Source organism: Montipora capricornis, chromosome 2 (assembly GCF_036669925.1).
Source record: "Montipora capricornis isolate CH-2021 chromosome 2, ASM3666992v2, whole genome shotgun sequence".
In the NCBI taxonomy this organism is placed as follows: Eukaryota; Metazoa; Cnidaria; class Anthozoa; order Scleractinia; family Acroporidae; genus Montipora; species Montipora capricornis.
The window spans coordinates 56,717,545-56,731,910 of record NC_090884.1 but is presented as its reverse complement, the minus strand read 5'-3'; the positions used below and the strand labels follow the sequence as shown (position 1 = coordinate 56,731,910).

The 14,366-nt window shown below is 42.6% G+C and overlaps 1 protein-coding gene across 12 annotated transcripts in view; it reads left to right on the top strand.

The window, feature by feature from the left end:
• Window positions 1-10,695, top strand: part of LOC138028303 (short transient receptor potential channel 5-like) — a 43,738-nt gene extending 33,043 nt beyond the window's left edge. For 2 of the 12 annotated variants that reach the window (XR_011127642.1, XR_011127618.1), the window contains 3 exons: window positions 3,938-4,000; window positions 4,217-4,301; window positions 4,538-10,695. Coding sequence is in view for 3 of the 12 variants with exons in the window: in XM_068875790.1 (XP_068731891.1) it covers window positions 3,938-4,000; window positions 4,263-4,301; window positions 4,538-4,576; window positions 5,578-5,678; window positions 6,769-6,835 (309 nt within the window). In the remaining 9 variants the exon portion in view is untranslated. The remainder of the gene's footprint in view (window positions 1-3,937; window positions 4,001-4,216; window positions 4,302-4,537) is intronic. The other 10 variants (XR_011127640.1, XM_068875790.1, XM_068875817.1 and 7 more) reach the window with 10 other exon arrangements.
• The last annotated feature ends 3,671 nt before the right edge of the window (window positions 10,696-14,366 follow it).

Below are 14,366 nucleotides of genomic sequence, written 5' to 3'. Positions count from 1 at the left end.
TCCATCCTTCCGAGGTCGGTAAAATGAGTACCAGCATGCATGGACTGCTTAGACGCGGCTGCAATTTGCGCCCGTATATGCTTCCAGTCCGCAGGGGGTAAATTGATCATTTTAAAGCGCCTTTGAGACGTTGTGATAAGGGCGCTATATAAATGCACCACTTCACTTTTTTACTTTACTTCTGCCATGGGTATGCCTGGGTCCGAAACTTGCCTTGAAGAACTGATGTCCCGAGTTTTGGGAGACCTCATTCAAGAGGGCTGTGTTGCCAAAATTGCTGACGACCTGTACGTTGGGGAAAACAGCCCCATTGAGGTCCTCAACAATTGGAGAAGAGTTCTTGCTCTACTCCAAAAGAACAATCTTCGCTTATCCGCAGCCAAAACTATCATCTGCCCAAGAAAGGCCGTCGTACTAGCCTGGGTGTGGTCTAATGGCACCCTGCAAGCTAGCCCCGACAAATTGGCCGCACTATCCTCGGTCGCGCCTTCCTCCCTAGTGCAAGGCCTCCGCTCCTTTGTCGGAGCTTACAAGGTTCTTAGCCGAGTGCTTCCCAGATTTGCGGAGCTGCTTGATCCCCTCGACCAAGCCACTGCAGGGAAAGAATCCAGAGACAAAATTGTGTGGTGCGATGAATTACTGCTAGCCTTCAAAACCGCCCAACGTGCATTGGTAGACAACCGAACCATCACCATCCCCCAGCCTCAAGACGCCTTATGGATAGTGACTGACGGCTCCGTCAAGAATAGAGGCATCTCAGCCACACTTTACGTACACCTAAATGGCTCGCTGCTCTTAGCTGGGCTCTTCAGCGCCAAGCTTCGTAAGCATCAAGTGACTTGGTTTCCCTGTGAGATTGAAGCCTTGGCTATTGGCGCGGCAATTAGACATTTTGACCCCTATATCATTCAATCCCCTCACACAACCGAGGTCCTCACCGACAGCAGACCTTGTGTTCAAGCTTACGAAAAGCTAAAGAGAGGAGAATTCTCAGCAGCTTAAGGGTCACCACCTTCCTGTCAACAGTCAGCCGCTATTCTGTCCACATACGTCATATCGCCGAAGTTGAGAACCTACCCTCCGATTTTGCAAGCCGTAACCCAAAGGAATGTTTGGACTCTAGTTGCCAAATTTGCAAATTCATCGTCGAACTCGAGGATTCCGTTGTTCGCAGCCTCTCTGTTAGTGATGTCCTTCAAGGCTCTGTCACTTCACTAGCCATGCTGCCTGGCAGGCTACCCAGCTGGAGTGCCCTCACCTCCGGAGGACACACTAGAACCTTAGCCAAGGTACCCGACCCTCTAAGAAGGCCACCAAAATTATTGATGTGAAACGCTACCTTAAGGATGTCGTAATCGCCACTGACGGCCTTCTCGTTGTGCGAGACCATCAACCCTTCCAACCCCCTCGTGAGCGCCTGGTTGTCCCTCGCTCCGTCTTAGACGGCCTATTAACAGCTCTTCACATCCGGTTTAGCCACCCGTCAAAGTATCAAACAAAGCGTCTCTTCAGCCGATACTTCTTCGCTCTAGATGTTGACAAAGCCATCAACCTTGTATCTTCCTCCTGTCACATCTGTGAGTCCTTGAAATCAATCCCTAAACACTTTCAGCCCCAGTCAAGCGTAGAAGCTCCTCGGTCCATTGGCGTCTCATTCACTGCTGATGTTTCCCGACGTCACCGACAATTAATCCTCGTACTAAGAGAGACTGTCTCCTCGTATTCTTTAACCACCCTTGTCAAGAGTGAGAAACATTAGGATCTCCGCAACGCCCTCGTAATCTTATATTCCCAGCTGCGTTCCTTACACGATGGCGGTGTGACAGTCCGTGTCGATCCTGCCCCTGGTTTCTATGCATTTGCCTCCGACCCAATCCTCCTCTCCCACGGAATTACCTTGGAGATCGGCAGGGTCAAGAATCCAAACAAGAATCCCGTCGCAAAGCGTGCCGATGAGGAGCTTGGTTTAGAGCTCCTCAACTTGTCCCCTGAGGGAGGACCTGTGTCTGACGTCACTCTCGCCCTAGCCACGGCAAACACAAACTCCCGCATCCGGCATGATGGCCTCTCGGCGCGGGAGGTCTGGACTCAACGCGACCAGCTAGCTGGCGAACAGCTTCCCATAGTTGACAGACAACTCATCCTTAGTCAGAATTACTCCCGCCAGCAGAATCACGCATCCAGTGCAAAGTCTAAGGCTCGTGGCCGTACCAACCGACCCTCAGATGCCGTCTCTGACTTGGTTTTCTTGAAAGGTTACCGAGACAAATTGAAAGCCCGTGAGAAATACCTCTGCGTTCGTGAGGACCTCTATTGCGAGCTCCGGAAGTTCACCACCTCCCAGTTTCGCAGCAAACTCTACTTGGTGCCTATGTCTGAATGTTATCCAGTGGCTCCGACAGTTTTCGCTCTGTCCCCGCAGGGCCCCATTTGTGGCCTTCTCAAGCCTTCCCCATTTGACTCTGATGATGACCCCGACCCCGTTAGTCTACCACCAAGGCATTCCACTGTCCCTGCACCTTCTCCAGTGGTTACTCAGACTCTCGCCTGTGAACAACCCCCGGTTCCGCAACCCGTGCACGATGTTGACCCCGTTTAGGAACTTCCTCCAGTACCTGCAGCCATTGTCCCACCACCCTGAACCCCAGCCTCTTCTCTAGACTGTTCGGTTCTTTCACGTGCTCCACCATAGTCTGCTGCTGTCGTTCCTCCCAGGACGTCTGGCCGTCATCGAAGCGCCCCGTTTTGGCAAAATCAGGACTGGGAGTTAAAGTAGTGTGCTCGGTTTTTGCGTTCTTTCTAGTAACACTAGTCCGTGCCCTTTCACCTTACTGTGGTGATTTTATTTTACTCGCTACATTTAGAAGGACAAATCTAAAGGACCAGGGACTGCACCCGTTGTGCGTATACCAGTTTAGTTTCAGCTTCGCTTTCAGTGTTGTTGTTCTAGTTCAGCCTCTATACGTTCCTATATTTAGTCGTTTACTTTGCACGCATATTCAGTTTACTTCCGTGCCTAGGTGCTAGGGAGACTGCTAGGAGGCAACCACGCCACTACGTTATTTACATTGTACTCAGCGGTTGTTAGCGCTGCGCAGGCTCGTCCGCTGGTCTGTTCCACGTGCTCGTAATTGCTTCATGTCGTCGTTTTATTAAACCTTCGAGTTAACGCAGTTTCCTCTTTATTGGCGAAGTTGACACAAGGTGATCCTGTTCACCTTTATGGTTGCCTAGCATGTGATCGATTTCTTCCTTTTGACAGAAAATCATGACCTTTCCCCTGATTCATAAAAGTCAGAAACTGCAGAAATTTTAGTGTTTTTACGATCGATTGTCATTAATCTTTGGATGATAATTCCATTCACAATTATATATAAGAACTATGTTATATTTTTCTTCATCTGTCTTTTGGCTTGTCGTTGACTGTTAACCCCCGGCTTTTAAGGTACTTTTTGGTGCAAACGTAAAGCCAAAAAATGTGTTGACCTAGCATCAGATTAGACTGAAAACAAGAGGAATTGTGAAGCGGAAACAACATCTTCAGCCATTCCTTAGTGTGTGCAAAAAACGTTTGCTCAGTGCAACAGCAAGACATGCATGACATACAGGAAAACGTCCATCAGAGCAATTTACAGTTGGTTCTTTTGCAGACCATTTATTTAAAGAAGAAACGATTGAATTATACTCCAGAGCGTGTTTTGTTATCTTTAAACTGAATTTATTACCAAAGCTTAAACAAATAAAAGACCTCAAAATGGGTCAGGACATACAAAATAATTCAACGTGCGAACGTGTGAGCGAAGGGCCTCTGCTGGCATGACATCTGTGTGACCCCTCGAATGGTCTTAATGACCCCCACTTGAAACATCAACTGGAACGCTTTACTTCAATACCACCTAATTCAGTGCCTTCTGTTTTTGTGTAAAACGCACTACAGGCATCCCTGTTTACGCTTCTTGGAGCGTCTAGTACGGATACAATGGAACAGGATAAGGAACAGGTAAAGAAATATTTGAAGACGGCGGCGGTAGGTATATCGCCATAGCATTTCGAAACCGCGTTAATTTGAAACTAAAGCAGCTTTGGTATAATTAAAACTGAGATAGTCCAGAGCTTCCCACAAGATTGACGAGCAATAAGGTTAGACTGACTTGAGTGACAATGCCAAAAAAAGGAAAACTATTCTCCTAATTGAAGTTCAACTCTATTTTTGCAGAATTAAAAGCTCGTTCATTGTTTCACACCACTTAATCTGCTTGCAGGATGAGGAACAGGGAGACAAGTTATTAAAGACGGACGGGGTAGGTATATGGCGATAGCATTTGGAAGCCACGTTAATTTGAAACTAAAGCAGTTGTGGTATAATTAAAACTGAGATAGTCCAGAGCTTCCCACAAGATTGACGAGCTATAAGGTTAGACTGACTTGAGTGACTATCCCAAAAAAAAGGAAAATCATTCTCCTAATTGAGGCTCTACTCTGTTTTTGCACAATTAAAAGCTCGTTCATTATTTCACACCACTTAATCTGCTTGCAGGATGAGGAACAGGAAAATAAATATTCGGAGACGGAAGAGGCAAGTATAATAAACAGCGGCTTTTCCCTCTAGCCTGTGTAACAAAAAACTTCCGATTGTCAGTGTTATCACAAAACCGTGGATACTTGAAATAGTTACAAAATGTTATTGTGTCTTAAGGAAGGACAAATGAAAAACAAAACTGCGGCAGACAGCGACAGTAAGTAATATTTGTAACTACACAGTAGCAACCTATTCTGCCAATATTTTGCCACTTTCAAAGTACTTTGACTTGTCATTGGTCCAAGAGAGTCATGGTAATAATTTAGTAGTAATTAATTTATAGTATTCGTCGTATAACTTTCGTAATTCGTGTAGTGAACCCTACATAGCAGGCCAGAGAGTAAGACACGATCCCTGCAATGGAACTGACACAAATTTTCCTGCCTGAAATAAGCTAGGGAAATAGTTTGTTGCCTGATAAGCCCAAGCTACCAGACACAATGATACAGATGTGTCTAATTTACACGTGTGATACAGAAACAATGGCAAATGGAAACGATGATCGAATGAAGCTACGCAGGCGCAGTAGACGTCTGTGTCCAAGATTGCGGCGGGACTTGCGTTATATTGGATTTGACTTTAACCGTGTGTGGAGGCGTGTAAGAAGTGTTCCCAAACGTTTGCGCTGCCCCAGTTTCACAAACATGTAATTGCAAGTGAGACAAGTTCACTGCACTGTTTTTTTCTGCTTGTATGAAAAGGCAGCGGGCTTCATTTTTTACCCTAGTTTCCAATGTTGACTTGTAAAATCGTCTTGCGTTAGACAGAGTAAAAAGTATGAGTGAACCGCTCAGGAGGCAAAGGTTTATTGCCTCAGCTGGCAGAGCGCAAACGACTGGCCATTCACAAGGCGTGGTAGATTTGAATTATGAGATTCATATTATTTTGCTGTCGGACGAATGAGCCAGGCTAAAGAAATATTACAGAGATGAAAAGGTATATTGAAGAAGTGAATCATTGATTGACCTGAATGTTTTTGCTTATTAACATAAATCTAGGCCCGATTGACGACAATGAAAACACTGGTGATGAAATTTCTTAAAAAACGCTACAGGAAGCATCCTGTGAGTGTTGGCCAAAGGAACCGTGCACAGACCATGTAAGGGTTCGCCGACAATCCATGATCTTGAAAGGGCGCTCTCCTAAGAAAGCTGCTAAAGAAACTAAACGTTTTTTTACAGTAAACGTCTTTTAATTGTAAATTTGTTGCACTCTAGATCTAGTTTTTCTTATTCTTGTTACTTGATATAACAATTTTTTTATTATACCTAAGCCCACGTAAGAAAGAGGTGCAACCATTCTTTCGTTACTCAACTTGCCTCTTGGGCTTGAGCGAGTTATAACATTTTCTTCTTTTCGTTGGATACCATTAAGGCTTAATAGTCAAAATTAATACATAAAATAACTTGAAAAGTGATTTTTTTAAAGAAATTAGCCTTAATTGTTCTTTTAGTCTTGATCGGCGTAGGCTTAGCTACATAATTCCCGAAAATTTGTCTAAATTTTTTTCCGGAATTTCCCAAACGAAAGCTCTAAAATTCTTTTGGAAATGTCTAAAATTCTCCAAAAACTCTCTAAAATTCCCGAAAATTCTTATAAATTTCGTTTCTTATAGTGCAAAGTTTGCGATATGCATATTTGCTATCAAGCAAAGATCCGTATTCCGAAACTACGTTGAGAGACCGCTGCTTAGATGCACTGTAGGACCCCTTTTGGTGAATAACCGCTGATAAGGAATGGATATGAACGGACTGACCCCTCTCTTGGTAGGTTGGAATACAAAAAAAGGTTTTCTCAACGTTTTTGCCCGTGAAAATTTTCCTGCATGTCAGGAGAAAGTTCAAATTGCTCTAAAATTCTCGAAATTGTCATTTTTTTCTAAAATTCTTTTTGATGTCTTAAATTCCAAAAAAAATTCCGGAATTATGTAGCTAAGCCTAGATCGGTACGAGGTTGGCTATCTGCATGCAGGGAAAACATTTTAATTTGGTCTATATTTTTAATTCGGCATGGAAAAATGGTGCCGAAAATAGTGAAAGTTTTCTAAAAGTTTCCAACAACTTTTGCATAACCTAAGATCAAGACGTGGACAGGGATGTGCTGCATGTGTGTATGCGCGCGCGCGCGTGTGTATGTGTGTGAGGGGTGCGTGTGGGTAAGCGTGCGCGTGTATTTTATCTCTCCTTCAGCCTGCTGACAGTCTTGGAAGAAGAAGAAGAAGAAGAAGAAGAAGAAGGAGGAGGAGGTATGAACTAAGTTAATTACGACATCTAGAGGGATTCTGCGTGTGGATGTGTGCGTGTACGTTTAGTGCATGTGAGTGCACGTGTGTGAATGTGTACGTGTGTGGGTGTGCGTATTGTCTCTCCGAGCGGCTGCTAATGTTGTCTTAGTAACCATCTCTATGAAGATAGAACCGTAATTAGTTACGTGATACATCTCTCGGTTTACAGACATTTATCCTCCCCGCTAAATTTATTTAAGTCTGTAAGTCATTGAGGATTCTCGGAGCCTCTTCCCAGCAGCCTGCCTGGGAAAACATCGCTTTCTCAGCTTTTTCAAGTCTTAAACCTAACTCTTTTTCTCATCGTCTTCTTTTTTACTGCAAAATAATTATGACTGTGAAGTTGAACAGAGTTTGAGTCCATACCGCGGAGCAGGCTCCCTCGACCGCGGTGATCATTCGTTGCTGCATCTGAAGTTGATCATTATTGGATTTCTTTGAAATATTTCTTTAGAAATCGCATTTCTTGAGAACTTTCCATTTCACTTCCCGTGCAGCCTCTGCCTCCGCAAAAAGGTTATTATCTACTGAAAAGTGAGATCTTCGCACTCTTAACATAATAAACGAGTTAACATATTCATGCCCGCACATAGACAAATTCACGCTCAAAAACTGTCGAGTACGTTCGGACCTTATGGTAGAAAATTGCGTGCCCTTGTGTAATATGGCTTATCACTTAAGGTGCTTCATGATTATGGTTTGATTGAGACCGTACTAAAAAGAGGTGTCGCAAAAAAGCGACGAATTATCTTTGAAGCCCTAGATTTCATTTATCAAATAGTATGATCTAATAATGCTCCTGTAAAGTTGAGCGCTTTTGAAAAATCGTGGTGAAACTATCAGAGTTTATATATATGAAGAGGCCACAAAACTTCAAGAATCGATACAGACACCATACCACATTTTAAGCGAGTCCCGATTCAATACAGACACAATAACGCGGAAGTTTATAAGTACGTATGGACCTTCAAGGAAGGAAATTATCGTACAAATGGAAATGGAGAGATCTCAAGAAATGAGACGTCTAGGGCAACCCGAAGGCGCTTCTTTTCCTATGGCTTGTGCCGTTGTTGTGGTAGGGGTGGCGCTATTCCGCAACCTAGTTCCTACGGCTTTTCTCCGGCTAGAGTAGGGCGGGCGGGAAAAGACCAGTCTTTTCCCACCCTCCCTACTCTGGGCGACGAAAAGCCCTGGGAACGAGGCTGGCTATTCCCATCTCTTAAGTAATGCTAGAACTCATTTTAGTAACCTTGAATGGATGGAGAACTGAGTTAAATTTCAAATGCGAGTGCTGGGATTTGAGCCATTCATGTATCTTGGTACGAGTAGTTTTATCAACAACCGCTAAATACGGTCAGCAACCTGGTTCCCAGAGTTTTCCTCCGCCGAGAGTTGGATAAAAAGCTCTTGGAACGAGATAGTATGGTCACTGAGATATGTTTGGCTGAAATCCAACCTACAGATATCCACTGAGCGGAAAAATTTCTCATTTGAAAGAAAACTCATTTGAACTGAAACAGATACTTCCCTAGAAGTTAAGAACTATATTTCTAGTTTCAGAGATTATGGGTGTCATGGAGCTTTTGAGACGCGGACTGCAACCAGTAGTGAGCTGTTTTCTCTTTTAACTTGTCTTTACACAACTACATTTATATTGCTAAGTATTTTTTCTCCATTAGAGATGATTATTATAAAAATCTGGGAGACATCGCTGTCCTGGCACGCGAAATGTTTTCTTCCAATTGCCATCCGCGTCTCAAAAACGAGCGTGCTTACGCTCCCTATTAACAACTTGTGCGGAGTTGCTCCATAACTGCGATGATCGTTATCTCTTAAAGAACGGGATTTTTTCCGCTGTTTCAATATCTGTTTAACAAATAGACCTCCATGTTGCCGTGCATTTGTTCAGTAGTAGATCACAGATGACGTCAAAATGTTGTAAGAACAAAAATGTGGCACAAGAGGGGATAGCCGAGTGTGTCACTGATGTTCTTACCACATTTTGACATCCTTTGTGAGCTAGTTTTAAAGAGGCGCACGGCAACATGGAATTTATTTGTTTTATATTGAAAAGAGTTAAAACTTTGTAATGATGACGTCAGCTCTGCGTCTATTCCCTATTAGATCATAGATGAGAACTAACCAAAATGTGTGCATTACTGAGATGATCTATATGTCTATCTATCATACACTTTATCTTTGATCATTTCGTAGTTTGCATTAATTATAGTGTGAGAATTAATAATTAATAATTAATGACTATTCCAATTTATTTTAGTAGTCTTTTAAGCTTAAAATTAAATCTTGAATGCTCCATTATCATTACTTTATGTTTGCATGTATAATATTATTCCGAGTTGTTTACATTTTTAGGGCGCATTCTTTTGGGGGTTTTACCCTGTAATACGAACACAGGTAATAATCGGTTTATCTGTGTTTTAGCAATTACTTCTTTTTCGGCTTGGACGACTTGCTTTGCTGTGGCTAGAAACACCATCAGAGCCTGGGTTGAATTAACGCCAGCCCTTCAGACACGTTAAATACCATAAACATGTCACGCACCTGCCAACGGCTTTTCCTCCAACCAGGAGCTCATCAAGAAGAGCCTCTATCACCCATACTTGGCCCTGGCCTAGTAGTCAACTCTTTCGCTCACGAGTAGATTTATTTAAAGGGAACCTCCACTAACAAAATAACTTAAACCACGGAGCATACTGTTTACAGTTAACACTGTTCAAACTTTTTCCAATCAAAGCGTTTATATTCGAGAAAAATGAACTTTAAAAACCCTTGTTTTGGTTTTCAAATTTCCCGGGCGCCACCTTCTTGAATGATTGTGACGTGTCGTGGTTGCCCTAATGTTCCAGAACAAACGCTCTTTGTGTCAGAACAAAGAGCGTTAGGGCAGAACAGAGAGGCAACCCCGACACGTCACAATTATTCAAGATGGCGGCGCCCAGGAAATTTGAAAGCCAATACAAGCGTTTTTGAAATTTATTTCTTTCGGATACAAACGCTTTCAGTGGAAAAAGTTTGAACAAATTTAATTGTTAGCCTTATGTTCTGTGGTTTAAAGTTATTTTGTTGTTTTAGTGGAGGTTCCATTTAAGGAATGCATCCCTTGGGAGATTCAGCACGCCCACTGTCACGAGTAAAGGCCAATCAAAACAGAGCTATCTCAGTGTCAAGGGAAATATGATACTTTTTCGCGGGAAAAACCTGCTCCTAAAAAAAGCTTTACTCGGGAAACGGTTAACTCAAGGAATTAGTGGAGAAAGAGGCTTCCTTCCGATTGATGAGCTCCTGGTCTAGCGGTATACCTCAGTAAGAGACAGTATGTTTTAAAGCCGTGTTCGACGCTTTGATCTTCAAGTTTTTCTCTCACTTTTTTGATGAGTATCCTCTTCCAGAAGAGAAAAGGTCATCTCGGAAGAAAACAACGACAGGATATGTCATTTTTTTCGGGAAACGGTCTCAAAAGAATGCGCCGTACAGTTGTACATTTAAAAGTCTGGAATCACAAAACGTAAAAATATACTTTCGACAATCTATCGAAAGGGTTAGCGCGAGATAAAAGGAAAACTATTGTAGAAGAAACAGTGTAGTTGACTTTTAATTAGTGACCAGAGTACTAGTCCACAGTCAAATAAGTGTGCTACAACCAGGTGCTTTCGTATCGACAGGAAAAAGACTTGTTTCCAGAGCACCTGCAGTTTCCGGCTGTAAATCGTTCGTTGTAAAATAATGGAATGTGCCTTTTCGACATGATGTAGACTGGTAAACTTTATAAAAAAAGTGTGAAAATGTGTATTAAAACTACCACTTGTTGTGACTTTGTGTAATGCCACAATTTACTGCCTGAATGGAGCCGAAAAAATGACAGTTAAGTTTTATGGACTGCAGTTATCGGTTAACTGTGTTTTTCCTCTTAAGAAAGGCTGGTTTTCAGATCTCACCACAAGCATTAGATCAGGTAAATCAGTGTGTTTTCACTGACGTTTTGACTGAGCTACTAAACCTTACCCATGACCAATACCCCACGGAGCTTGTATGTTGCTGGCCTCTCCCTTAAAAGTATTTTTCCTCCGTTTACCGTCGACAATGATGGGTTTTTTTAAGTTTGTGTTTAGTCGGTCGTATTCAAAAAATCTAAACAAGCAAAAATAATATCAGAAGCAATCGAAAAGGAACAATTTTCAAGATGCAGAAAGAGTTGTGTTTCAGGGGTAGACTGAACGACTGAGTTAGAGAGTTAATGTGGTTCAAATTCGTTCCCAGGGTGGAGGCAAGGAAGAGAGACCCTGGGAACGAAGTTGAATGTGGTTCAGCTCACATATTTTCATCCCAAGCGGACAGAAAGCCTCTCCTGTAGAAGAGTGTCACCTTTACCCTGGGATTGAAGTTACTATAACCGCTTAAAAGTTTAGTCATTACTTTCTTCATATCTTTTTTTGATTGAAACCTCAAAAATATAGGTCAGTCGGGGGACGGTAAACGGAGAAAAAGAAGCGGACGGCCTTATGCTTAATAGTGGCCTTCAGACTGGGGTACGAGAACAAGTACCAGTGCGATTTTTCTGTGCTGGGAACGAAAATTTTCGAATTGCGCGTTTTCAAAACTGAGATCTCGTACACGCAGTTGTCCTCGTACTGCAATCTGAAGGTCGCTATTGAAAACTAGCCTTTATACGGTGTATCCCATTTTAATGTCACACTTTTACACTTTTACGTGGGCATTTACAATCAAAGAAATGAACGTCAATTACATTTTCTGTTAGCCGGTCTGGGGTAAATCTTCCGGCTTCAACGTAGCAAATAGTTCCTTGATTTCTCAACAGGGCAAAATCTATAAAAGCCTAGTGCCGCTTATACACCCACATGTTCACAAGCATGCGCAAGGAAGCTCGTATCTGAATCTACGTTCCAGCACTTAGCAAAGTCCCTTTTTGACTTATGCCTGTTTCTGCTTAGGTGGCTTCGTACACCACTGACAAGCTTTTTTAGAGACATCACGCTATGTCGGCCACTTCTGCTGTAGAGAACAAGACAGACACAACACTAGGGACTCCATCCCCTACTCTATTTCGCATAGTGTGTGGGATCTTTAACGTCCCACAGAGTTTAGGAACAAAAGTTGATTGAAGGGACCTGTGGTTCATAGTCCTTATCCGAGAAGACTTGAAATGAAATTACAAATCCAGCACCTTCTCCTCAGTTATTTCAAGATCTGAGTGTTGGGTCTCCCGCATAACAGCGCAACCAACTGAGCCACCAACGCGCGTATTAAAGGTATCCTCCAAAAAAAAAAACAAAAATTAAACCTTAACTACAGGAAATGATAATACCTGGCTTACGCCTTTAGTCGCCTTGTACTTAATTAAGTAAAAGGTAAAGTCTGCTTACGAGCCAAGTGGCCTATTAGGCTGGAGGTTATCCCGATTTCTGTAGCATGAAGCGACTAGGAGTATTTCTACTCCCCCCTGGATGGGATGCCAGGCCATCGCAGGGTTAAGTTCGCCAGTACTCAGTAATGCACCTGAGTAGAGAGAGGCACCGTGAGAGCGAGAGTAAAGTGTCTTGCCCAAGAACACAACACAATGCCCCCAGCCAGGGCCCAAACCCGGACCACTCGATCCGGAGTCGAGCGCGCTAATCATAAGGCCACCGCGCGTCTCACGCTTAACTTACGTACATAAATAGAAGAAACATAATATTTGTTTGTACTTGATATAACCTAGAGCTAAAATAATCCTAAGATTTTCTAGCCAGTTCTCCAGATTTTAAAGTTGTAAAGAATTGAGATAGAATCTATTTACAAAGAAGCCGTTTTAAAAGTACAATGCAAAAGAGAGAAAAGATATACGCTTAAGTTATGTTTAACTATGTTGTTCTGACAGTAGATAAGGTTTCGATAGTTTTGAAAATTGGTATATGTTTAGTTTTTTTAAGATTTGAGGCAAATTTGTCCCAGACAATACAAGGTATCTTGGAGATATAATCGTATAAATTTTCCTTTAGCCCCAAAAATGGCGGCAAAAGCCGATGATGCGAAGGCGAGGAAAGAGACTACAATCTGGGCAACACAGAGGTATGCCAAACACTAAATATATGTTGCTGACTGAGCTTGCTCAGTCGAGACGGTTGGGTTTTGTTCCAATTCATTAATGTCAGGTGCACAGGCACGTAGCAATAATTAAGGATGGAAACTGCACTGTTATAGTGAGGCCAACATACCTGGTCAATTTGTCCCCTCCAAAAACGGCGAGAGACTTACACGAGTGTGACATTGGGGGATGTTTCAGAACTACAAACGAGTGCAAATCGAGAAAACAATGCTGATATAAGAACTCTTAGTGACGGCATTTTGCAATGAAATGCTAATTTACCCACTCCAAAAAAGTGGGAGACTGGTGAGAGTGTGGCGTGGTGGATTGTTTGGGTGAACGACAGTATTTATCTTCGACGACAGACACACGCAAATCGAGAAAGCAGTGCTAATATTCAAAGTCTGCATGCAACTTACAAAGGAAATGCCACTTTGCGAAGATATTGAATGCCTGGCATAACCTTCTTGTTGAATAATATCATGCTAGCTTTTGAGAGACCAATAGCAAGTTGTCATGACAGAGAAATCTTGCCCGACTTTTTTCGCTAACTTTTTTTTGTATGAACCATCTTTAGTGTTTTTATGAGGCTACTAAAACTACGTAGTCCCAGGATCTAAGCTATACGCTCGAGCCAGAATCCGGGCAATTATCAATACCCGGCTGGGACCTTTAGATCGCGGGGGGAAAAGGACGAGTACAAGTACGAATTTTCTGTTGTGAGCACGCGCACTTCGAAAAATGTCGGCCTCCAAACATTATGCGCAACTGCGGTTTTTACTTTTTTTTTTCGATAACCCGATAGAAACTATTGTTGCCTTGGTCGACGAAAGGAGAAAGAAATATATGTCGGAAGGATTATCCAGACTCTGGACATATCGAGTCCTGGGGGTTTGAGATCGTCTGGCGCATTATCATTACGAAATATATTTCGTCCGGACACTCCGATGCCTTTAACTAAAATATTAATATAATCAAAGATTGTGCATAATGGCTACATGCTAGTCAATGCAGATGAAATTACCAAACCAGACGGAAGGTCATCAGATACCCAATGTAAAATTCGAAAATTTGTCTTAGCTTGAAAGAACACTAACAGTTTGTCGGCTCTTGTTTAACAGATCTTCTACAAAATTGGTTGCCCTTCCAAGCAATTTGCCGAATTAGTTTTATCGCGATGTCTCATGCGAATAAATATAAATGCAGCACGCGGATTCTTGACTAAGAATGAAAGTAACAGCGTTGGCTTTGTCTTCGATGGTTTCTGATTCTCTCTACTATGGCAGTTGGGGTCGGCGAGTAAAAGAAGGCCAAAAATATGGGTTTAATAAAAATAACATGTCTCGGCATGATCCTTTCTTGCGTTTTACATTTTGGTACATTTTTTTGACGTCTTAGGC